The sequence below is a fragment of the Armigeres subalbatus genome, chromosome 2, assembly GCF_024139115.2.
Source record: "Armigeres subalbatus isolate Guangzhou_Male chromosome 2, GZ_Asu_2, whole genome shotgun sequence".
Taxonomy (NCBI): Eukaryota; Metazoa; Arthropoda; class Insecta; order Diptera; family Culicidae; genus Armigeres; species Armigeres subalbatus.
This window is the reverse complement of record NC_085140.1, coordinates 389,413,911-389,441,653: the sequence shown is the minus strand read 5'-3', so window position 1 is coordinate 389,441,653 and position 27,743 is coordinate 389,413,911. Positions and strand designations below refer to the sequence as shown.

General features: G+C 37.6%; 1 protein-coding gene across 1 annotated transcript; it reads left to right on the top strand.

The window, feature by feature from the left end:
- Positions 1-16,860: 16,860 nt before the first annotated feature.
- LOC134217366 (uncharacterized) lies at positions 16,861-20,027 on the top strand. The gene is made up of 2 exons (XM_062696100.1): positions 16,861-16,890; positions 19,438-20,027. The coding sequence occupies exon 2, from the start codon at positions 19,441-19,443 to the stop codon at positions 19,846-19,848; it is 408 nt and encodes a 135-aa protein (XP_062552084.1). The 5' UTR covers positions 16,861-16,890; positions 19,438-19,440; the 3' UTR covers positions 19,849-20,027.
- The last annotated feature ends 7,716 nt before the right edge of the window (positions 20,028-27,743 follow it).

The following is a 27,743-nucleotide window of genomic DNA, read 5'->3' as shown; positions in this document are numbered from 1 at the left end:
CAAATTGTATCTCGCCCATTGATCACAATCCACAGATAAAAATTCGGCTCATTCATTTTCATAGAATGGATCACCTTTAAAACAAGAAGTATGCAGATTGAAAGTTTGCAGATCATAGAAGAAACAGACGAAACACAAATGCCAGGGAATCAATATTCGAGTAACGCCTAACAATATGGTCCAATGCACCGAATGAACACAATGACGTTTGAGACGGGCGCTGTTTACTAAAAATGAACACTTGCATGAACTCGATGAATGAAAAAGTATTCATTCTTAGTAAACAGCGCCCGTCTCAAACGTCAATGATGAACTCGGTGCATTGGACCATACTCTTTGTCATCAACAGAGATTGTTACTGACAAACGCACCTAGCGACAAACCTTTATCATAACCCGAACACCAAACATATGACAAGTATCTGATATTTCCCAAAATACGATGCTAATTTTATAATCATTGTTCGATTTTCGAATATTTCCTTAAAAACAGAAACTATGATAGGGGAAGTGCACCGGTTTTGGCCACCTTAGTGCCTAATTTGGCCAACCCAGAAAAATACATATTTTTCCAAAATAATCGATCAGTTGAAAGCAGCGTAGAAGCGTGAGAGATATATCTCTTGTTGGAACTGATAAAACCCTTGCGAATGTCTTTATTTTTGATGTCATTCGTAAAATTGGCCAAATTAGGAACATGGCCAAAACCGGTACAGTTCCCCTAGCATAAAACCAAAATTTGCTATAGAAATGATGCAAAATAGCGGGATGAAAAGTTAGCAACAAGATTTTCTTCTTTTTTGTTGTTGACAAAATTTTTCGGATCTTTGTCATTATTATCTCCGACAAAAACAAAGCTTTGTCGTTGGTTCTCTTTTGTCGCTTGTTTCGCATGCGCATTCAAAAAAAAAAAAATGATTCCTTGAGAATGCTTAACCGGGATTGGAAACAATTCACCCACCATCATCCATCAATCCAGCATGATCTAGCTTGTAGCGTGAAAGGGTCGTTTGGCCGAAACCCATTCAGCCGAAAGCCATTTGGCCGAATGGCACCAGGCCGAACAACCAATTAGGCCGATAGTCATTTTGGCCGAACGGGTCATCCGGCTGAATAGGACATTTGGCCGAATAGAATACTTAAAATGTTAGAAATTAGAAGTGAGAAGTCCCACTACTAACTTCTCATTTCTCACTGCTTACTGTAAAAAGTGAGAAGTCTAATTCTCTCCACCTGCTTCACCATCATGTGGGGTTTGAGTAAATTACCGTCAGTGTGTGATTATAAATAAACACCTCAGCGCCTCAGTAAGCAGCAAGCCATGCCTCGGCCTTTTGTTGTCAGATATGCGTGACGTGGGCACGCACCGACGGAGAGCTGCTGTCATCGATTTTCGCTCCAGCCATTTGAGGCCACACATTTTGGCGATCCTGCAAGGTTATTTTTTGGATCCTGACGCTTATTTCAAATCGTGAGTAGAATTCAAGTGGTTAATGTGGTAAAGTGTTAAAATATTTGATGGTTTAAAAAATCACCAGGCAATGTGGTTTGTATTCCAACAAAGCGCGTCTGAAAACCGCTGGAAAATGGATTGTGGTTTGAAACATCACAAAACGCGTCTGGAAGACTGCTGGAAGATGGATTGTCGTTTGAAAAAGTAGTAAAATGATTTGTGGTTTAGAATACCACATGGCGCGTTTGGAAGATTGCCGAGAAAAGGATTGACGGTCTAGAAAATCCCAAGATGAGTCCTGGAAGCATTGAGTTTAGCTAAAATAAATTCATTTAAAAGTGTATACACTTGACGTCTTCATTGTACATAAGACTATCAGAAAAGCTAGTTCTCAAGTTGTTTGGAAGGCAAAATATATTATCTTGAAGTTTATTTTGGAATTCATTGAAGTTAAAAAATGTTGCCAAGTTATTGTTTAATAGTTAAGATAAGTCTAAAATTTAAGTATGATATCTCTGCAAAATTCTAGATAAATATAATTTTCTAGCCGGTTGTTCGGACATTAAACAACAATATGTTGAAGGTCAGCTTGATAGTGTTACCAATAATCAAAATGATTCTGCGAGTTTTTCAAGGTTTCAGTTTCGCATTTCATGAACAATCCTCGGTAGCCAAAAATGTTATCGGTACTCAGTATGTATTTTCTTAACGACCCCTTGAAATACAGTTTAGTACTGCTTCCATAGCAACATCTTCGTCAGATGTTTTTTTTTCAGTAAACAAAAACAACTCCTACAGATAGATGCAGGATTCATTTTTTCCAATGAGATATATTTGCAATTCGATAGAAGTATCTATTTAAACAGCAATAGAATACATTTTCTTTTTCGGCTCAATTTTACCCACGGAGAAATATTGTTGAATGGAATGTGACATAAAAAAGAACCTCTGCGGAAAAGCCCTGGTTTTACAGATTAAGCTGCGCCCAGTCCGATCATCGTCCCCTGGCCTTTTCGATTGACCGCACTGCAATGGCAAAGCAAATGGTGCACGTGGCCCTCCTATTCAAACGTTCTCACTTTGATAAAACGTGGAAAAACTCTGAGGGGAATCCTTGGAGCAATTTAGAATATCCTTCGAAAATTCTCTTAGGGATTCCTTCGGAAATTCCTGCAGAAATTCTTTCGGATATTCCTTTAAAAACTACTTCAGGGATTCTATTTGTAAAATCATTTATTATTAATCCCTCCAGCGAAAACTTTGAACATTTTTTTTCAGGGATTCCTTAAAAAAATCATCTGGAAATTATTACTTCAAAAGTTCCTCCAATAAGTCATACAGAAATTCCAGGAAGGGATTTATGCATTTTTTAAGTCGTCTTAGTAGTTCCTTCCATAATTTATTTACGAAAACCATTCGAATTTTCACGAGGTAGTTTCTTGGAAATACCTGTAGAAATTTTGCCGGTAATACCCTTTCTAATGCTTTCGGAAATTCTGTTGAATTATCCAGGTCCATTATAAAACTTCTTTAGCAATCAACACGGGTGTTTAATAGGGATAGGGATAGCTTCTGGTTGTAATTTTCGACCATTTTATATATTGTTTCCTAGAATCCCTTGTTGAGAAAGTGTCTGTCATCACTTTCTACAGCCGACTCTCTACATCTCGATGTTCTATATCTCGATATCTCGATGGTTTCCTCAGTCCCTTCAACCTACATACATTCGGGCTTTCTACATCTCGAAAACCTCCCTATCTCAATATCTCTCTATCTCGATGTGTTCTGATCATATTTTGTTCAGGATTCACTCTCCTTATGTCAATATGTTTAAATTTTTAAGCTACTAGACCATCTTTGAACAATAACAAACATATCAACAACAGCAGAAGACATTTGTTTTGTAGTCGTTTTTCATAGCAACGAGCTTTTTTGGATCTAGTACCAGTTTCAATTTTCCTTCCATTCCTCGATCTCTCCCTATCTCGATGGTCCCTTCAATATCGAGATATGGAGGCGACTGTATAAATGTTTAGTTTTAACCTTCACGTTACATTTAACTATGGAAGAAATAATATCAACTGAGCTCAAATTCTTTAGGAGTTACTATTTTCACTCAGAAAAAATAGCAGTTCGGCGAAATTGGATAATATTCTCCAATAATTTTAATGTTATTCTTAGATATTTTTTTAAATATTTCTTCTGTTGTCGAAGTCATTTCTAGTGAGTGCTTTCAAGCTAATGACAATGATAAGAAACTGAATAGAAATACTTGAGCTTATGAAATTATTACACGTTTTGCGATGTAGGCACATAATTGTCATAAACTAGCCCGATCTGTTTTATCGTCTTCTGCGCATAGTCCAGGTCGTGTTTAACACGACGCGTAATCTCCCTGGAAGCAATTAGCTTCAACGGACAGTGGTGGATCTACCTATAATGATGATTAACTAATCGATTCAGTCGATGGTGTTCCATTTTTTTTTCAATTTCGTTTATTTGGTAGGCTCAGGCGTGAATAACACTTTACGGAGCCATTGTTCTTTGTGATATATACAATCAATATCATTTTATTATACGGTTAGTAAGTAGAGTAAGTAGAGTAGTTAGTAAGTAGTTAGTAAGTAGGGGGTAGAAGCCAGCGTACTCGTGGTGACTCGAGGTTAGTTTTCAATGTTCAAGGATGGACGGGGCTTAGGATTTGGGCAATGGTGTTCGATTTGTTTTAGATCATGCATTCAATCATATCAGCATTAGTCAACATAATCAAATGATCCAACCTAAAATATAAGAAAGACTGTTACAAAATTAATAATAAACGTTATAATAAATCTCTTGCGACATAAGCTTCCTGATTTTACAGTCGACTCTCTATATCTCGATATCTCTCCCTATGTCGATGGTTTCCTCAGTCCCTTCAATCTACATACATTTGGGCTTTCTACATCTCGATAACCTCCCTATCTCGATATCTCTCTATCTCGATGTGTTCTGATCAAATTTTGTTCTGGATTCACTCTCCTTATGTCGATATGTTAAAATGCTTATGCTACTAGACCATCTTTGGACAGTAAAAAAATAGAAGGGTTGTGTACAAGAAACGACCGCAAGGTAGGCGTTGGACAACGTAAGGATATTATTTATGCTATCAGACGCGTGCACTTCTTGCGAAGTGAGTGGTCGTAAGCAGGGAAAGCGCAAGGAGCTAGCAACAGTTTTGGAGAACAGCAAGCGCAAGCGCTGGCGGAGGAAATCAAAGTAGTCTACCTATACAGATCGGTCTTCTCTCAGGGAAACAGCATTCGAGTTACATTTAGCTTGGTGCCGCTGAGAAAATGAAGGGGATTAACTGTCTAATTTACAAAAAGGCCCTTTGCAAGGCCACAATAATCACTGGAAGAGGGTAATTACCGATTTGAACTTCATTCATTGTTCCAATTTATTGCACCATTTCGTTCGCAGCATTCGGACTATCTGTTACTTATTCCGCTGGCGTTTGTGGCAGCAGCGCGGTAAAGTACATTTCTGCATGTGAATACATTTTCGCAGCCTCTCCCTCTGACGCACGCTTGTGATTCTGCTACAGACGGAAATTTTGTGTCATCACAAATCGATCATGATCTGCACTTTGAAGACATATTTTCTCGGATCAACCTTCTCTTTTGTAAAATGTAGTTCTGAAAAGAACCGAATTATTATCCATAAAGCGTCTTTCCGATAACTAATAGCAACAAAACCAAATCATTATCTTGAAATAAAATTTGACATTACTGATACTGATGTCATCCATGCCGCAACATCTCTTTCTGACGCTTGCTACGGACGGAAACTTTCTGTGAATTTTCACCTTGAATTAAATTCTTCCTTACCTTTCTCTTCTATAGAATGTTGGGTCCTGAGAAGAACCGAATAATATAAATAATGCGCCTTCCGAATCAGTAACAGCAACCACTCAATAGTCCGACGCGCGCTTGTGATTCTGCTGCCAAAATCAATTTCCGCTGTCGCCAAGCGATGATGATTTGTCCTTGATGAAACTGTATTCTGCTCAAACTTTGCTTTTGGAAAATTGAGGTTCAGAAAAGAACCGATTGATTTAGAATAATGCGTCTTTCCAATAAACTGCAACAAATCCATATCCAGATGCTGGGTCCGCTTGCCGCTTTTCACGACATATCGAACGAAATGGCTCGCGCGCGCGGTAAAGCAACTTTCCTGTAATCAAGTAAGACGGCGCATTAGTCCCGCCTCTTTGTTAATCGGTATGAGTGCGGACACTCGCCAAAAGGGCGGGGCTAGATCATGATCTGCACTTTGAAGACATATTTTCTCGGCTCAACCTTCTTTTTTGTAAAATTTTAGTTCTGAAAAGAACCGAATTATTATCCATAAAGCGCTTTTCCGAACACTAATAGCAACAAAACCAAATCATTATCTTGAAATAAAATTTCATATTACTGATACTGATGTCATCCTTGTAGCAGCATCTCCCTCCGACGCGTGCTACGGACGGAAACTTTATGCGATTGCCAAGCAATTAATTTTCACTTCGAACCAAATTCTTCTTTAACCTTCCCTTCTATAGAATGTTGAGCCCTGAGAAGAACCGAATAATATAAATAATAATGCGCCTTCCGAATCACTAACAGCAACTACTCAATAGTCCAACGCGCGTTTGTGATTCTGCTGCCGAAGTCAATTTCCGCTGTGGCTAAGTGATGATGATTTGTCTTTGATGAAAATATGTTCTGCTCAACCTTTTCTTTTGGAAAATTGAGGTTCTGAAAAGAACCGATGAATTTTGAATAATGCGCCTTCCAAATTACCTGCAACAAATCCAGATTTCAAGCCATGCGAGAAATCTTCACTGGAGTGTCGATGACGCCGACGAAAGTCGGTTTGCCCCTGAGCCACTGAGATGCAGCAAACACCGCCTTCACTGCCTTTCTGTCCGCTCTCCGAAACCAAACCGAAATGATGCGCGGGCGCGAAACACGGATCTATTTATACCCAGAGAAAATGAAACGATGGGTCAAAAGGCCCGTGACTTATATGATTCTGATGTCCGTGTTGGGAATGCATGAGCAAGATTGGTTGATTATGATATGTTTACTGGATAGGACAATAATCGAAATTTTCAATAGCTTATCGTGAATAATCAAAAGTTTCAATGAAATTGACAAATTGCTGCACGGGAACAAATCCATTCCCGAAAATAGGAAATATGACTCATGATTTTCATGTTATGAAAATACACCATGATTACGAATCATGATTTCATGATCTGTTTTATGATCCGTTGTGATAACGCATCGATGCGTTACGGTTTGTACTGCCGAGGGCAAATCATAAAGACGGTTCCCGAATTCATGAGTCATCTCACCTGAAACCATGAATTTGACTCATGAATATGGTAGACGGTTCCTGAAATCATGAGTCATCTGACCTGAAATCATAAATTTGACTCATGAATATGGGAGCTTCGATCATGATTATGGACTCAATCCGACATCGAACAGCTGTAGTTCGACTCATGATATTTCTGGTTGATTTAGAAACGTCAGATTTTTTTATTGTTATTTTAGCAGTCCTATGGAAACATATAAATTTCTTTTGGTGGATTCTCTTATATTCACTAATATTGCGCTAATATTGTCAGGCGTTTTAAAAAGGTTCACTAGAAAATTTTTATTGAACGATTTTTCATAATAACTACGATTTGTGGAGAAGAATATCAGAACCGGCATCTCTATAATCGTTCCTTAACAACTAGCTTTCACAGAAATGCATGGCTCCAAATCATATTCGAATATAGTTTTGTGTCGTACACTTTTGCTAACCTTCCCAGTGCTTGATGCATTTAGACCCATGATAAAAGATGCCCTTCGTGTAAATCTCCAAGAGTTCTCATGGTTATTCCACCAACTTGCAAAGAGCAGCTATTTCCGGGAAATAAAGCATGTATCTATAACCTGATGTGCAAAAATCCAATTGTGAAAGAAATAAAATTCAAACTCATTATGTGATCTACAAATAAAAGATTTAAGTATATGCATTTTCACTTACCAGCAACCGTAAGTATAAATTGTTGGTTTAACCCTAGCCCAGGTCATGGAAATTAGCAGCCCAAACAACACTGCGAGTGTTAAATTCACAACGAACCTTTATTTACGTCATGCAATTGTGCAGAATATTTGATCACTTACAAACCTTTTTTTTAATTTCCACGAAAGAAATAATTTCAGTGGAACTGAGTTTCTAAATATTGAAATTAAAACAGCTTACGAAAAAATTCTACTAGGAGTTATATACAATCCTCCTAACGTAGAATGTACCGATACAATCTATGACATGCTAGAATACTTCACCGTTAATTATGATAAGTCATTTTTCTTTGGGGATTTCAACACCGACCTTCTTAAATCGTCGAGTCGATCACGCAAATTCAAAGAAATGCTACTTACTTTGTCCTATGAGTGTGTGAACAACGAACCTACTTTTTTCCATAGAACTGGTTGCTCATTATTAGATCTTTGCATTACCGATGTACCCAACGTTGTAGCAAAACATGATCAAATATCTATGCCTGGTATCTCTAATCACGATTTGGTTTTTTGTTCACTTAATCTGTCATTGCGTAGAGATGAACTGACTACATTCAGTTACCGTGATTATGTCAATTTTGATGCTGGAACACTTTTAGGAGGATTCTTCAGTATAGACTGGAATCACTTTTTCAACATGAATGATCCGAGTGATATGCTCAATTTTATGAATTATCATTTACTTAAGCTACACGATGACTACATACCCTTGCGGCGGAAGAAGCCCAACAGTACTCCGTGGTTTAATAATGATATTTCCTACGCTATTATTAGTAGAAATCTCGCTTACAGTAAATGGAAACATACCAAATGCGAAAATGATAAGCAAACTTTTAAACGGCTTAGGAATAAAGTTAATACTTTGGTTAGACAGGCTAAAACGAATTTCGACAGACAGAAGATAAATGTGAAACTACCTAGTAAACAATTATGGAATAACATTAAAAAAACTATGAATCTCTAAGGGCTCAGGATTTTTCGATCAGAATGAGTGTAATGCAAATGAAATAAAAGAATATTTCATCTCAAATTTCACAAATGATACTTTACCAATCCCGAGTTCATTTTTTATGTACGGTTCGAATAGTTTTAAATTCAACGAAGTCGACGAACACGATATAATCAACAGTATTTTTTCTATTAAATCTAATGCAATTGGTCTTGATAGTATTCCTATACGTTTTATTAAAATCCTACTACCTTTGGCTCTTCCTATCTATAAGTATTTATTCGATACTATAATAAATACATCGATTTTCCCAAGTGCATGGAAAAACTCTAAAATAATTCCGCTTAAAAAAAAGAGTAATGGTTCTTCTGTTTCTAATTTGCGTCCAATCAGTATTCTTTGTTCCCTATCCAAAGTATTTGAAAAACTTATTAAAAATCAAATTTCGAAGTATATTGAAGAATATGATCTTCTACATCCACTACAGTCTGGGTTCCGTAGTAAGCACAGTACCAAAACAGCCTTGATGAAAGTCCACGATGATATAGCTCAAGTAATCGATAAAAAAGGACTAGCCATATTGCTTCTGATCGATTTTGCAAAAGCTTTCGATCGTGTTTCACATTCGAGGTTAACAAGGAAGTTATCATATAAATTCAATTTTTCGAATGATGCTGCTAAATTAATTAAGTCATACCTAAGTGGAAGACAACAAGCTGTCTTCTACAATGGTGTCTTGTCTGCATTTGCCTCTATCGAATCTGGTGTACCACAAGGCTCTGTACTTGGTCCCTTATTATTTTCTCTTTTCATAAATGATTTACCTGCAACTCTGGATTATTGTTCCATTCATATGTTCGCTGACGATGTCCAAATTTATTTGTGTGCTCATGGAGCTATTGACATGAACGAACTCGCCAGAAGAATAAACCATGATCTGAACAATATTTTATGTTGGTCGAATCACAATATGTTGGTTATTAACTCATCAAAAACGAAAGCCATGTTGATATGTAAACTAAAAAATCCACCACACCCACCCACTTTGTTCCTTGATAGACAAAGAGTTCAATTCTTCAATAAAATTGAAAACCTAGGAGTTACATTTACCTCAAATCTATCGTGGGATGTCTTTATCAATTGTGGTAAAATATATGGTACATTGAAAAAAATGAATATTGTTACCAGGCATCTGGAAACGTCAATGAAAATTAAGCTTTTCCAATCATTATTACTGCCTCATTTTCTATATGGTGATTTCATATATACTAATGCATCAGCTTATTCACTTGATAGACTTAGAATCGCCTTGAACGCCTGCATCAGATACATTTTCAATCTTGATAGATTCTCTCATGTCTCACATTTACATGAATCTTTATTAGGATGCCATTTTTCAAAATTTCTTATTTCCAGAAACTGCATTATTTTATATAGGCTTATTAAAACTAAAACACCTCACTATCTTTACGGTAAACTTCAGTTCTTGAGAAATACGCGTACTATGAGTATAATAATACCACAGCATTCATCTTCATACTACAACCAGTCATTCTTTGTGAGAGGCATTAACAATTGGAATCGTTTATCCCCGATGCTCAAATCATCCACTTGTATTTCCGGCTTTAAAAGGGGTCTTCTCAATGAACTCGAACGCTTGCGATGAATTAGTCAAAGGAATCAATTGAAATGAATAAGGTAGTTAATCAGTAATTTTCAGAAACTTTATTACAATATTATCCTATTGCCCTCCACAGTGTAACATGAATAGAAGGTTTAACCTTAAGTTACGCGAATACTCAATAAATGAAATGAAATGAAAGCCAAACGTTATGAACGCCAAAAACGTATAAACGCAATTTGACTGATATAAGTAACGCTAGCCACAATCATGAAGTACGGTCATGTCTGTGGCTGTTATGACTCATGATTTAAGTCGATTCGATCATGAAATCGTGAGTCAAAATCATGATTTCATAAAAAAAGATAGTTCATGAAATCATGATTTTGAAATCATGAAAACGGAAACCGATTTGTTTCCGTGTGGAGAGTTAGTGTTGGTAGCGAAATGGTGCTGGATGGTGAAAAATTTGAAGTGGTAGAAGAATTTGTGTATCTTGGAACATTAGTGACGTACGATAATGACGTTACCCGCGAGGTGAAAAGGCGTATTGCAGCTGCAAATAGGGCTTATTACGGACTTTGTAACCAACGTAACTTCGTAACGTCCCGTAGTCTGCAAACGAAAACAAAACTCGCGCTGTATACTACTCTGATTCTTCCGGTGGCTTTATACGGCCATGAGACATGGACGTTAAAGGGGGCTGATCGGAGAGCTCTCGGAGTGTTTGAGCGTAAGCTGCTGCGGACAATACTCGGCGGTAAACAGGAAAACGGTATCTGGCGGCGTCGCATGAATCACGAATTGTACCAGGTGTATAAAGGGCTGGATATTATTAAGCTTATACAACATGGCAGACTACGGTGGGCTGGTCACGTTGTTCGTATGCCGGAAGAACGTCAAGCGAAGATAATATTTAGTAGAGAACCCGGAAGAGGCCGCAGGCTTCGTGGAAGGCCTCGTACACGATGGCTTTTTGCAGTTGAAGAGAACCTGAGGGCGCTCAATGTTCAGGGCGACTGGAAGCGATTGGCCCAGGATCGAGTCCAGTGGAGAAGAATACTCCATTCGGCGTAGGTTCATCGAAGAGCTGTAGCCCATCAAGTATCAAGTAAGTATCGTTCAAATCTTACATGATTTCGTGACGGTCTCCAATTTTAGATTCTGATTTGACACCCAGTACCTTCGGGTAAGACGTTGTCCAACGTCAAAATGAGAAATAAAACAATTTGCGCACCAATTCTTTGTTTTCGAATGGTATTGATTTGGGTACATGGTATGAATTCAAGGAGTAGTTCCCCTAGATGTTATTGATTACTCGATGCCGTGCACTGTCGCTTTTGGCTAATTGAAATTGCGGAGTACATCCCGCAGATCCCAACCATTGGGTTGTCGTTCCTTATGGTTGTTTTGGACAATCACGTAGTAGCAAATGAGAATTGTGCGGTTATCGTACTCAAACTCAACATACTCCATCGTTTCAATTTACAAACATTTACTTCTCATCTCCATCAAAATCCAATGAGGCAATTTTCCACTCGTGCGCTTCCGAATTTCGCTCGAATGAACAACAAATTGTTTCCGAACTTGCATCATGCATGTGAAATAGTTCCTGCAACATCCCACCGTCAAATTTCATATCAAAATCAACTACCGAAAAGGCTGCGAAAAGTGGAGGAGAACGATCCAAAACGTGCCAACGCGGTAGCTACATTTTAGATGGGAAGAAACAATCCTAATCCAACTATCGTAAATTCCTCTCGAGCTGTAATTATCAAATTAAGATATCGTCGGATTTCACTGAATTCTTCGAACTGTTTTTTTCGATGTCTGTTCCGTTCGCTCAGGTAATTATCCAGCTTTTATTCACGAGTTTCTTTTAAGCATAATTCAACTAACTAAGCTAACTAAAAACTGGGTGTTCCCTACCAGACTTGATAAAGCTTGTTCATCACCTAACTTGTTGAAATAATTTGATGACAGGGTTTGTTTATCAGAAAACATCGAAAAGCGTGTCGCATTTCACAGCATTCTCCCATACATCATTCTACGTGTTACCTTCAACTTCAACCTGCAGCAACATTTTGTCTTTAGGCAACTGCATTCCTTTCCTTGGCGGTTGTTAAATAATGCGGCATGTACGTAGGGTACCTGTTCCACTGTTAATGACACGCACTTATATTAGTCGTATTCAAAAGTAGACAATTTCTGACTAATTATTTTCGCTCCTTTTTGTTATCATATATGTACGTGCTAAATGTTGGAAAAGTATAAAAATTACGAATAGAAAACATAGGGATTCGTGATTTATTTCAATGCTGTCGAATGTGAATATGCTTTAACCCAGGAACAGTAACCATAGATTGGCAGTTTAAAGTCGCTGTTGCAATGCTAAAAATGATTGAAATAATTTAGTTCAATTTAAATACGAGAGCCATAAATAATAATTTCATTTGCAAAATTATTTAGTATCCAAACTCCCTTTGAGTCGCAAATAGTTAGACGATTTCTGGGAACGCATCCCACTCATACACTTGGTGAGTATGCTCTACGCGTGTCAGATACCATGAGCCGCATCACCGGCAGCAACAACAACCACATTGCCGGTAACTAAGACTTGCCGAAATATTTGGTATATTTGCTTTCCCCGTGAATTCTAATCACGTATTTCGACGCTTTCGGGAAGCTTATGTTTCTTCTCTCTACAGGGGCTGTTTTGTAACATGGAACGGATCTCCAGACGCCTCCCACCATAATGTATTCCATAACCACGCTTGAGTTGGACTAACCGGGACAGACTGTTCGGGAGCGAAATACGTGTTTTCAAAGAATATTTAATACAATTCACGCTGTATCTAGAGTATGTAAACACATGCTCTTTTAGGTAATTGTACGTAGAATATCTGACTCTAGTAAGTTTACATACAATTCAGTGAGTAGCACAGTTTACATTGAATAAGTTATACATAATTCGGTAACTCTTAACGAAAACATTAGAACCTAATATTTATTTTACGAACTACAATTGTGCCGATTCGTGTAAGTCATACACGAAGAGTAATATAATTACCAAGAGCGTTATTAGGAATTTGGTTTTTGTCGAATAGTTTGGCTGTTGTTCAGTTCAGTAAGCGCTACCGCATACTGTACAATAATTCAATTGTGTATGGATGAAGCTCCACATTAGAAGCTTTCATGTTAATGCCATGTCAATTAGAACTTTTCTGTGGATACATCAAATAGAATGGAACACATCCACTCAATCCCATGAGTATTCCGAAAACTAAATCCAACTCATCTTCTGAGTCATAACATAATCAATGATGCAATACCAATCTTTTATCCTATCGCGAGAGTTCATCATCTACTCCACAAACGGCAAACGAATATTGGAATTACACTTTTCCGCTGAGATCGACATCATTTCGATGCGCACAACTGCTCCTTCACTTGGAGACATCCTTCAGCCTTCCCTATCAAGCTGAAACAGATGAACAACCTCGGGGCCGATGGATGCGATGCTAAGGGGTTCTGTGCTAGTCCCGCATGTCGATGATTATCCATGATAAAAGCATTTTATCACTTCGTTTCTTTTTTTCGCTTTGATCACTGATTTGCCTGTGTCGCAGTCGCTGTAAGGCAGCCCCCTCCCGAAATCCCGGCGACAAAATCCGTTCCACGAATGAGCTGTGTCAGATCAGCATTAAAAGGCAACGAAGAACTTTGCTCTCATGTGTACAAATCCCCTTATTGAACTTTGCCATCTATCGATAAAGAGCGTATATAGAGAAAAGAATCACAGCTTCTAAAACAGAAGACATGTCGGCAGCAGACAAGCCTATACATACGTCTATAAGCATATTGATATTCCACGATACTTCGGGGAACACTCTATGCAGGAGAAAGTAACAACCACTGTCGAGTACCTACTTTCCGCTGAGGAGAATGAAAAAATTGATTTGGATAAGCCCCTTCTAGTTGCCTTTAGGATTTCAAAGTATCGGCTTCATAATAGATGTGAAATATACTGAAATAGAATTCTCGAAACTTGTCTATTTCGAGAATCTGCCTAAACTTGACAGGTGAAATAAAATGACAGATTCTTTTCTCCATCGTCCATCAATCCTATCAAATGTACAATATACAAGCAGGTGTTTGTCTATGTGTTGTCTGTGGAATCGTTGCTCGAATAAGGAGAAAAGGCGCAAAACCATCAATATCTGAGTGTCTGAAGACATATTTTAAACTGGTAGTTCACTGTGAATATACTTGCGAAATATTGGCGATATATTGTAAAAGATCTATTAGGGAACTATTGAAGAAATAATTTACTAAGTATTTCATAATTTCAGACTTCTTCCAAAACATAAACTAGTTTACATAGTAGTGTTACTGTCTTTCTCCCATTTAGCCTGATTTTCATAATTTTTGGTTTCAAATGCAATTTTCTTCATAACTAGTGAACGCAATGGCCGACCGTAATTAATTTCAATTGCAACTTGTTGCGAGAAAATCGTTTCAAGATTACTGTAAATGATAAATAATGGTTACGCGGAAAATTACACTATTCTAGCAGACATACATCTTTTCCAACAAATTACGATTCAATGTAAAAATGCTTACATATGATATAGGGGGAATGACGGCTTTTGCAGGTTTTGTTCTATTATTGTCAGGGGGTTTTTTATGACTGATTTTGCTCAAATTTGGCCTAAACATTCTTTGCATATCAAAGAATATTGTGGCCAAATCTCATAAAATTTGATCGACAAAAACCCCCTGCCAATAATAGAACAAAACCTGCCAAAGCTGCTATTGTAAACTAAGAAACCACTAAGGACGTACCGATACTTGAGGAGGTTTCTTAGTTTACAATAGTGGCGACGAGGAAAAACGAATTAATTACCGATGAAGTGACAGAGAAGTTTCTAATCCATCGGCAAAGGCAGCGGATCCGATCCGTAAAGTGAAAACAAGTGCAAAATTATTCCGAAATCGTAGCGTTTTTCGGGGGTGAAAAATCACTTTGTCCATCGAGACGCAATTTGCTTTTTGATATTTCTATGCTTTTATTTCTTTAAAAAAATCCCTTTGAAGGCAACAAATTTATCATTGAATATCAATTAAAAGTGATTTTTTCCTTTTTCATTTCGAGTAAACCGCAAGGACAGTGGAGAAATCGAATAGCAGACGAACCATTGCTGCTGCAGGCAGCTTTTGTTTCGCCCCGCCGCACAGAAGGACCAATCTTCAAAAAGACGGTCAAAAACCATTTTTTTAAAGTGATCCAAATTGATAACTTGAGTCATGGGGTGTTGGTAGAATACTTGACGATGATGTTAACATAGTTTTGAGTCATTTTATTCGGGTGGATCTTACCTTTACAGTCAATACAAGTTGAGCATGTTGTCGATTTTTAATTCTGTTAAATCTTGTAACATTTATCTTACTGCTTCATTATGTTGGCCACGACGTATACATCACCCAAACCTATTATATTTGGCACCATCACAAAGTGTAGTCAAAAAACTAATAAAGCCACGCATATACGTTCGTAAATTATTTTTGATCGCGCAGAAACTACTCGGTCTTTATTATGTATAAAATTATTATTGTATTATCTTCTTGCTGTATTCATTGTGAAATTCAAAAAGGTACCCATCGGTACCCATCAATGAAATTCACACTGTAGTTTAATTTTTTTGTCAGGAATCCAATCCTGCAGAAATTAGGTTCCGCCACCCTCCGCCCGCTCAGTTATTTCGGTTTTACTGACAGTGGTCGTTTCGGTCTTGCCAATCAATTTTGATAAAAAGCAACGCACAATATGTTTTCTCTTCTCCTTCTACTTCTCATTTGCCCCAATACAATGGTGCGACATCAGCTGAAAATTGTCTAGGGGTCGTACACTTATTACGTAAGCGTTATTTCTGGTTTTTTCAACATCCCTCCCTTCATGTAAGATTTCTTACATACAAATGATTTTTTTATTTATAGGTAAAACGACAGATCCCCCTCCCCCATAAGGGCATACGTAATATGTGTACGGCCCCCTAGTACAATTTGCTCTTGTCTCACGCATACTTTAATTAAGGAAATTCCACGTGACGTGACGTTTTTACAGGCCCTTGCGCTCTGAGATTTTGAAAATATTGTTAAAGGAAGTAGGACAAACTATCAAGTCATGTCATGTTTAGTCGCAATGCAGGGAGAGTATTTTATTTGACCCCTACGTCTAATTTTCCATACTTACTCTGTAAAAAGATCATGAGTTTTTCACATGAACCGTAATATCAAGAAACGATTTGCGCCTCTACAGCTTTACTTTGTGTAGGGACGAAATAAAATCCATTCTATATGTTTACAATTTCTAATAATGGAATACATTTTTCCGTTAGCACTGCAGTGAGGCGACGACAGAAATTGGTAATTAAAGGAATACCTGTGAAAGTGCTCATAGAAATAGAACTCTACACTGGCGGCGCTAGCCATTGATATTTGATGAGGCACCACTTGGTGCAAGCACGTTGTCTTTGAGAACGTTAGCGTGCTTGCGACGACTGGTGCCCCACCTCTCGTTCCGGTAGTGGATCTCTAGCTTACGGGTCGGTGATGTCGAGAAGATGAACCATCCATTCAATGAAATATCATAATATGTGGCCTGCTAGACCATTTTATTCGCTTCTAACATTTTTGACCGTCTTTTTTGGAATTGGTCCCACTGTGCGCCGGGAGGTTGGTTTGATGCTTGTTCGTGGTATCAGGTAGGAGTAGCGGATCAAAAGGGTGAGTCTAAGCAATATTTTTGGTGAGTGCCAGGATTATTTCAGTAATTAGAATTTATTGAGAAAAACGTGAAGTGTTGAAAATTATGAGTATTTTATTTTGTGTTTGATTGGTGATTTTATTTTTCTCTATTGACAAAAAGGCGCGTAATCAAAGCTAATGAAAAAAGTAATAAATTTGCGCAAGTGAAGTGGCGTGTAGATTGATAAAATTTGGTGAATTTTGTTTTAGTGATTCTATATTTTGCTTTTAAAAGAAAAGTTGAGCAATTGTATTAAACTAAAGAAAAGTGATAAGGCACGGTTTGAAGTTTTCATTCATAGTGCGTGAACAATACATTGCTGGCTTTATGTCCAGATAACTTGAACAAAAAGAAGGCTCAACAATAGCACAATTAAATTTTAGTTTGTGATCATTGTCACAAACGTGCTTCATCATTTTAACATTTGATTTGCAATATCTATTGTGTTGTGTACCTGTTGAAAACCCGAATGCTATAGTGTTTTTGCTTTGACAATTCAGCAAACATGTCCTACATTGTAACTCCCAATATTGAACCCTACCGTAAGAGACAATCATTTGCTTCTTGGATAAAGCGTTTGTCATGCCATTTTCGAGTGAACAGAGTCAAAGATAATGAAAGAAAATACCAGTTGTTTATTTTGGGAGGTGATTTTTTGTTCGATATTGCAAATGAAGTTTTCCCTACAAATGAACTGTTGGAAGATGTGTCTTATGAAATATTAGTTCAAAAACTTAGGGAGAGACTTGATAAAAATAATGTTGACTTTGTGGCTTCAAGAAATAATAAGTATCCATTTTGTGAATCGGAAAATCAGGGCCATTCACATAACTCGCAAAGTTTCCTTTCTCAACAATTCAGGTACCGAGACGAATCAGCTAGCTCATCTTATCGACGAAGCAAAATTAATGGCAACCAATGGACGATGGACCAGTTTATCTGTGATTATTGCGGACAACGAGGACACATGCGGAGAAGGTGCTACGAGCTCAAGCGAGAAAGAATAGAGGAAGTTGAACATGTCGACATCAAAAACTCTTGTACGACTCCAGATAACTTGCCCGAATGTCTAGAAAATTTGAAGAAAATGAGTTGTGAATTGGATAACAATGAGCCAAGTGATTCCGGATTGGAGTGTATGGATGTTTTTTCTATCGATAATTTTAGAAAATCCTGTTTGTTGAATGTCTCTATTGAGAATAATTTGACGCAAATGGAGGTTGACAGTGGATTTTTGACAGCTGTTTTAAATTTCAACCAATTATTTAATAAGAAGTTTAATCAATTGTTTGTGATAAATAGTTCCAGGGTAAACATTTTTGGTGATGTTGCGGTTGAATTTAATAGTAGGAAGGTTAGATTGAATCTTTTGCTGAGTACAACGTGGTTGGAAGAATTCTTCTCTAATTGGATGAACTTTTTTAGTGATTCAATGTCATTGAACAACAATTCAGGAAGACAAAATGAAGCACTAGTTGTAACTAATGAGTTTAAATTTTGTGATGTATTTGTCAAGTATTTGTGTGCAACTGTAAAAAATTGTGAAGCAAATGTGGTTTTAATCACTAATTTCCCATTTATCAATCGGAATTGTGACGTTCCCCATAGTTTGAGGGAGAACAATTTGAATTCATCAGTGATTGATTCCAAAATTCAGGATAAACTTTCGTTAGAAATGTATTTTGCGGATTTTATTTCGCAAATGTCTTCAAATGTGTCAGTTCCCACAGAATATAATGAAAAATGGAAAAGTGAAAAAAATAACTTACCTGCTACATATCTGGTTACTGTCAGGGAAGCTACGAATAACAGTATTATGCGAGAAATGATCTATGCTAATTGGCTTGGGAGAACTGATAATGTAAGAATTTTGGTAAATCAACAATTTTCAAGATTTTTTGACGAGTTTTTGTTATTCCTAGGTAAAGTGAATACATCGCAGCTAAATCAAGAATTTTTAAAACTTTTCTTTGGAAACCATGTTGGTGTCTTTGAACTGAAAAGAACTTTAAAACATGCGATGCACTTCTTTGGAATAAACACACATTATGTTGTTGCTCGTAACGTATATGAAAGTATGGCAATTAATCCGAAACAAAACGTTATTTTGAAATTCTGGAAACATAAACCTGCTACAATTACTTTTGCAGTAGATAGTTTCTCTAAAAGGGTGGAGGTGAAGTGGTTGATCGACATTTACAACTGGTTAGTGTTTTTGGCAAAAATCATTGCTAGTTTTGGATTGCCAAGTGTTTCAGTATCTGACAATGGTCTTCTAAGCAAAAAAGCCAAGACGAATTTAGAAGACCTGATTAATTTATTTTTGTTTTTTAATAATTTGACATTGAGGGACAGTTTTCCTTCAGAAAAAGCATATTTTTACATAATCTTTGTGGTTATCTATTTGATTAATTTAAAGAGGTTTGGGCATAGCATCCCACATGTACCTAAAACGTGTCTTAAATCATCATTTCTGAAACGAGTTCCTCACTATCTTTCACAGAGCATGGTTGGAAATGAAGCGACAACTACCGCCTATCCGAAGCAAGGCAAAATCGTTACCAACGTGCGAAAGCCAACGGATCTAAAAACATCATCAATGATTGTGGTTCAGGTTAGGACTTGTCGGCTGCTACTGATTGTCACTGGAGCCAAGAGTGGTCGGCTGGTGCTGGCTGAGGAAGACCCCAAAACTGGATGGACGCTACGAGCTATCGCTAAATCCGATATTGTCGCTACAAACGTGATACCAACCATGGAGGAGTTTAATGATGTCTGGCTGATACCAGATCGGAATAACAACAAAATATCGAATCATACCAATGTGTTCATTGAGCGTAAAATAAGTAGTAGATTTTTATCTGATCTGGTAGCGCTTTCTGGCCTACCAAGGCGATCGAATTATCAACTGTAATTAATTGTTGATAGATAAGTTTTAGCTTCTCAAAGGGGGAAGAACTGATGTATATTCCATGTACATTCAGACTGATTTTATTTAAGAGTGCGATAGCAGACAGCGCTGCGCGCAACACTGCTATCGCTTTCCCTATTATGAATAAACGGAGTTGAGCTCCTTCTTTACTCGACTCTCGAACAGTCAACACGGTCTTTTATTATCTCCGCGAAACCTCCTCAAGTATCGGTACGTCCTTAGTGGTTTCTTAGTTTACAATAGCCGCCTGTTCCCCTATAAAACGTTTCAAATTCTTCTTTATTAAAGTGTTTTGTACAATAAAGTTGTTAAGAAAATTATTTTAGAGCTTTTTAGTGGAATGTCTGCACTTGTCATAAGACGAGTTTGTACTATCCCGTTTAATTCCACCACTTGATTGTACCTTGACAGATACGTATTTCGACCTCAACAGTAAGGTCGTCTTCAGAGGTAGCACAAAACATTAATAAAATTTACACAAAGTGTAAAGACGGTGTTTCGATTGGTCGAATCAATCCTCTCCTTAGACTGCTTGCAAAAATCCAATATCCTCCAGTGAAGTTGCTTCGATGGTTCTAACTTCTACATATCCGTGGATGACGCGTGTCGATTGTTATGCAACTCCGCGTAATCTGCTACAGTTCTGGTACAATAGTCGATATTTTGACGTAGGATTACGTCCTTCGGGAAGATAGGGAGATTCAAATTTGAGACCGTTGCGAAAAGTGGTCATGAAGTATGGGCTAATATCTCAGCTGTCTTCTAATCGATTTTGGAGATTGTGGTATCAATCAATCGACGAACTCATTAAGATTCTACCCATTAAGCACAGACATCATAATCGTGCACCTTACGAGCTGGGCTCCAATCCTCTGTACAATCAAGACTTCACGGAGAGCGGATACGAGAGCTGTACAGCGCTGTTGCAAGATGGCGCTGGTAGCAACAGTCGGGATTTGAAAGGCGCATTGTGGATTGAAAATAAGTTCTTTTCAGGACCAGCATTCTACGAGTAACAAAGGATTGATTGCAGAAAATAGCGCCGATTGCATTCCCGCAACATCAGTGGCGATGCTGAAAGAATGTTTCCGTGGTAAGCAAAATCACAAGCGCTCGTAGCAGGGAGATGCTACAAAATGTATTCGCATGGATGGCAAATTATCGAGTGGCTGGCATTGGCGTCAGTAGCAGTCAAGAGAAATATTCTCACAAAAATCTCATTTTGTATCTGTTTGTGAGGGAGTTTCTTTAGGGAGTGTAGGGAATGGGATGTACCAGTTGTTCATAACAGGTACAGCAAAACATCACAAGAATGCCCGTATTAGTTTTAACTATTCAGGGAGTAGAAGGTCAAAAAGAGCCATCGTTGCCAACTGAAACTTAAACCGGACACATGGGATCGTGGCAATAGCAGCAAACCATGCCCTGTGCGTATTTAGTGCTAAACTCTATGAATTTATGTATTGGTGAAACAATGAGTAAATGAGAAAATAAGAATTAGAAGGTTTTCATCAATTTAGTTCGTCCATGTCATGGTTGATGCTGTCAAATTGGATCTGCTTAGCAAAAATTCCAGTGCGTTCCCAGCAGTCAATATCTTGATTGCTCATATAGTAGGAAGTAGGAACCAAAAATTGAAAAATATAATTTTTGAACCCTGAAAAGATGAGATAAAATAAGGAAGGCACCACTTAAAAGCATTGTTATTTCTTAGAAGTCAGATGATGCATAAACATAGGAATGTGTTGGGTTGGCGCGCCTTTAAAAAGTTAATGTTCATTTTTTTGGGCTACTTGTCCTGCTGTAGTAAAGTGGTATTTGGTTCCGGAATTGCGCAGCGTTGGTTGTTTCTAATATAACGTTGTATAATTTTTTGACGAACACGACGTCTAAGGGAAAGGCTCGAGCACAGGGTGCGAAATGAAAATTTCAAAATTTAGGACTGTCACGAAATCATGTAAGATGTCAAACGTTAATAGTGACTTAATTCTTTGGGTGGATTTTTAAGATTTATATTTCAATCGATTCGCAAACTTTCCACCAAATCACGAATTGTATTAAAACTATTGATTATTAACGTCAAACTATTGAAAGTTTTAGTTCTTTCACGCCTAGTAAAAATATAAAAACCAACCAATTTCGTTTATGCATCCCCAACACGGACATCAGATTGATGTAAGGTACGCATCTCTTGGCCCACCGCTTCATTTTCTCTGTGCATATAAAGAGCCGTGTCTTGCGCGCACGCGTCTTTTCCGGTCAAGATTCTCCTGTCAAGCGAACCGCTCAGCGTGGACCGTCTGGAAGCGGCCCCAGTTAAAACGGCTCGGAACCATTCTTCTTCGTATTGGCATTAGGGGAGAACGGTCCAAAATGCATCCCTGGGGCAAAATGGCCTCCCTCATAAAATCACTCATATAATATGTTGTAGTACATTTATGAACGAATATTACCATTACAATTCATAATTAGTTATCCATCATTGATCTCCATTGGAAAAATCTACCAAAACCCCTTCATATTCACTCAAATTTACCGATTTGCTATTCTTCAACCACATTCGTAAGATTGTGGTTCAATCCATTAAGAAAATACAAACAACCATGCGTTCACCATCATTTTACATGCAATTGAGTCATTTTAGACCACCATTCGGGCATTTTGCCCTAGGCCTATTTTTGAAACATTTTTTAAATGCGTTAGAAAGTCATGAAAACTTTATTGTTTTGAATAGGAGATCATTGTGAAATGTAGCTGGGTTTGTAAATGTTGCACCTATACGTTGAAATGGTTCGTTATTTTTGTTTATATGGGCGAAAACATCGAAAAAGCTTAAGGGGTGTATTTTGGACCGTTCTCCCCTACATCCCCACACTGGGACAAAGCCGCCTCGCAGCTTAGTGTTCATTAAGCACTTCCACAGTTATTAACTGCGAGGTTTCTTAGCCAGGTTACCATTTTTGCATTCATAGTCAGCATAGTCTTGCTTTGTAGCCGCGCGTCTTACCGCACGGCTAAGGAGGGCCCCCTGCTCGGAACCATTGGTGGAAGAAAATTTTCGCTTCGGTGGTGTCTATGGCGGTCGTGGCAGCAGCAGCGCATTATTTACGGTTAAAATTTCGCGTTTTACCAGCCGGCGTCCATTGCAAACGAATCATTGGACGACGGTCGAGTGATACAATTCAAATTAATCGTCCCGTCAGGACCACCAGACCACACATAAGAGAACCGAAAATGTTCACCAAACCGAAAAAAATCATACAAAAATAGAGGCCGTCGGCGATGGTTGCTGCAGAAAACTCGTCGTCAGTAACCGAGCAGGAGCGACGACCTGGATAACAGAAATTGGTATGAACTAGACTTGCATAAGAGGTAAAATACCAAAAAATAATACCAAAAACTAAATTACTAAAACACAATTACAAAAATCGGTCCTTTGCTAGGACCATTACTATATAATGCCGTATTTGAATTTGATGCTTGAATTTGCGAAAAGATTTCTCTCTGTTTGCTGAAGACGATAGCGAGGCCAATATTTTTTTTGCAACAGACAACGCCAACGGACAGCTTTGATGCTGCTGGAACCGCTACCAACGCCATTATCACCACTTGCAATTTGAAGGAAATTCGACTCAAATCAACTATCTTCCGTTCAAAATGAGGGTCACTTTAAAGAAATTTCGTTTTAAACCAACTCTTTTCCGTTTCAAATGGCAATTTTGAGAAGAACCGATTTACGGTTCTTGAAACCTTGTTGAGAATTTACTACTAACTAGAAATTTTCACTATTTTTCTATCGAGCATTACCGATGCTGATGACGACCGAACGATGATTTCCAGCACAACCGCAAACGCGCGCGAGAAGCAGCTTTCTGAATTGGCTTGAGACGATGTCTTTTCCGGTAGCAGTCCAAGTAATATATGTGATGATGAAGAAAATGTTTATGCAGAGAACAGATTACGATCTGTTTGTAACGTTAATATCTTACACTTAACATAATTTTTGGTTAAAATTTGCAATTGTGTCATGTATAGAACCTAATATCTACATGGTATGTATTACGATTCTCATTGCAACTAAAGAGGTTTCACGTAGTTTACATCGAGCGGTCGTGTCTTGTACACAACCCTTCTATTTTCTTATGTCTAATAAATTGCTAATTCTAAACATGATATGAGTGATTCAGGTCTTACAGTTTCTCTGATTGATCTATTCGAGCTACACTCCTAACGTTTATTACTTGGCCTTGCTTTCTTTTTTATGAAACTGTGCCATAATAGTAGTTTGTGGAACTAGTTGCAAAAAGATTTTTTTTTTCAGCACGAGTTGTACATTTATCCAACAAAACTTGCCAAGTTGGATAAATACTACAAGCGCTGGCAAAAATCGAGTCTTGCAACGAGTTGCACACGCTATTTCTACTACCCTGGCAAACAAGATTGAGGACATCATATTTACAAAAACCAATTTTTGCATTATTGATTCTATGCATACCACCACCTGGCAGCCAAATTCAAAACTATTCAATGTTTCATAGCAGAACACACGCCGTACACCGCAAAAGGCAAAGTTTAAAATAGTCAGGAAATTATAAATATAAGTAACATAAGCATTATCAAATAAGCATCCACATAATCAATATCTGAAAGGCAGAGTACAAGCCGAATTACCAACCGAAACAACAAAAGAAAAATCTTGTCACAAAAAAACACAAAACACCACTTTTCACAATCATGATGTTTTTCGAACTCCTCTGATTTTCCCTTTTTGCCTTTCTCGTACAACAAAGTTGTACCGAAAGGCTATCATTTCACTCTGAAAACGAACTTTTTACAGGAACATCTGATAGTAAAGTTTCTTATACCATTCGACTCAGTTTGATGAATCGAGGTGATGTCTGTGTGTGTGTATGTATGTGTGTGTATGTTTGTGTGTCTGTATGGTCACTTTTTCAACCTTAAAAACTCACACGATTTTCATGTACTTAGACTCAACTGATTTTATCGCAACAAGTTGCATTCCGCAGAGCCACTCTTCTAATTACATGCTATTTAATTTCATCGAGATTGATTAATGCGTTCGCAGCTGACAAGGAAAATGGTTTATGCAGTTTTTCATTTTTTCCCATATAATGGGGACTACGAGCATTGAGCAGCTACCATGCTGTAATATAAATTACGTTTGCTCGATGGGTTAGAAATCTCGCTACGGCAATATCGATAACGCTAACGCAACGAGCAAAGCTTTTCAAAGCTTGCAATGTGGAAAGTGTTGAACACGAAAACTAATCGACGAACAACGTACGCGCTTTTAAGTGTAGAGCCGACTCGATGATCACGCTAAAAATGAACTACTCAAAATTGAGTCGAATCCGACTCATTTTCATTAAAAACGGGACAACTCAAAATTTGAGTAAAAGATACTACTTCAATAAAATGATGATTTCGCGAAAGTTAAGCTTGGCCTTCCATCAATTTTTAATACGACAGATGCGAATCAAGTTTATCTATCTATCTAAGTGCATTTTACGACAAACAGACTCCTAGTTTAAGTGCAATCATCATTTTATTGAAGAAGTATCTTTTACTCAAATTTTGAGTTGTCCCGTTTTTAATGAAAATGAGTCGGATTCGACTCAATTTTGAGTAGTTCATTTTTAGCGTGATGTTTATTGCCATTATACTTTATCGGAGCATTCGCACCAACACAGTTGTAAGTTTCATCGTTGGCAACAGAAATTGCACTCGATAACGACAGGATTAACTGCTGGTTCGTACGCTCGTGGCCATGGTGGTGTTTGCGTTTGTTTTGTGTCATACATTGGAAGGGGAAAAAGAGGGGTTTCATTGATGCTTCAACATACTGTTTGGTTTGGGTGGTGTGTGGTATGATGGGTGGTGTGGAGTTATGGTGAAGTTTGGGTGATTTCAAGGGCAAATTTGAATATAGTTTTCGTTTTATAAATCTCCTTATTTCCATATTATATTATGTATGCGGTTTTGTTTGTCTTCTATTTATATTTAGGAATCGTTCAAAAATGGCATCGGGGTCTTGGCGAAGGGGAGTGGGGGTGTCGATCGTCATAACTTGATCGATCGATCGTCATAACTTGATTATAACATAATGTATTATGCCTATTTTACAGAAAAACAAAAATGCCAACATTTTTGGTAGCTAGGAATTGGAAAAAAAAGAAGTTACCACCTTCAGTATATCTTGATTTAATCGAGAAAGGCATCGTCACCGCTAGGTGGATTAATTTGGGTTTTTTATATAAAAACACCTCCCCGCGAAGTATCCTCCCATCTATGATCAATATTCGGTAACGTCTTGAAAGGTAATTATCTTTCACCAACCAAAATATTCAAAATTGATTAAACATTAAAAAAAGTTATAATTATTTAAATTTTGTTTGATTATGTTCCAGAGCACAGACAACGTAAGTATTTTTGAGCATAGACAGAAGGTAAACAACTAACCAGCTTGAAATCTTGAAAATAATTTCACTCTCAATAAATTTTTAGTCGCTTCCCAAGGTGACTTCCTAAGAATTACCTTCTCAGCTAGCCAACTATTATTTCCCGTGGCGTTCACGGAGATGCAGAGGATTCCTCGGTTTCTCGTAGCAATGAGTGTCAAACTAATCTTTCTCTCTCTCTCCTAATCCTAACTAGACTGTGAGGACGTGGCCGGCATTGTTATTGGTTTAGAATTTATGCAACTCAAAAGCATGTTCACTGTTCAGTGAGAATAGTTTTCTAATCCCAAGAAGGCTATTTAATTGGTGAACTGTTGATATTTGTTGTTTCTCGGTCAATCACGAATACCAATTACGATGTGTATCTTCTTATATATAAAAATGAAATGGTCTGTGTTCGTATCCGCATAACTCGAAAACGGCTGGATAGATTTTTTTCATTTCTTCAGCAGAAACATTCGTTATAGTTTCCGACGGGTTTATATGATATTTCCTAATTGGAAAATTACGAGTAAAGTCGAGCAAACCGTGAATAATTAAAATTGTGATTCCTATGCGAACTTTACATGGGCAGTTCGGAATGCACATTTTCGCCTACTATGCAGGACAACGTCTGCCGGGTCGACTAGTAGTCAATAAAGCCGAGTTGCACACGCTATTTTTTTAAATGACGAAAAATGGGCTGATAAATGATGATAAAATGATAAATCTGTACCAAAGTTGTGCAGTCGATTGACATGATCAATAAATGCCAATAAATTATGTTGCTGCAAAGAACAATCAGATTCCATGTTATTGTGCACACCAAAAATTATTAATGTTACAGGTGACGTGATTGAAAAATCTGACACACACAAACTGACACGCAAGACGTAATATAAATTGAGATGTATCTTTCAGTCAATTTGGATGAACACAAAAGTTTCAGTCCAATCGCCACAGTTTCAATGAAAAACATTTAACATGAAACAAAAAAACAAAAAAAAACAAAAACATGAAATTTACATCCATCGATCCTAAAGCACAGCAACCGGTGCGATGAACGTATGAAATGACAACACACGCCATGGGCGTAGCCAGGATTTCGAGAAGGGGGGCCAACTTTTTTGCTCTTCTAAATCGTAGTTTTATAGTAGTTTTATAAAAACACATGAATATTAACACATGAAAGCAAATCGTGAGAGTGAGAAAAATATTAATGAACTTAGTTTTCAGAAAGAATATAAAATCGGCTATAACAATTATTATAAAAATCCTGCATTCTTCCATAAGTTCAAGAAAACAAGAACCATACATACAACCATACATCTAAACAAATCCTCAAAAAAAAATCTAAATGCAAGCTTTATCCAGGAATTCCTTTGTCAATTGCTCCTGGCATTCTATCCGAAATTCTAT

Excerpts from the sequence above, each read along its gene's own strand:
- LOC134217366 (XM_062696100.1), top strand. The coding sequence starts at position 19,441 with ATGGTTGGAAATGAAGCGACAACTACCGCCTATCCGAAGCAAGGCAAA.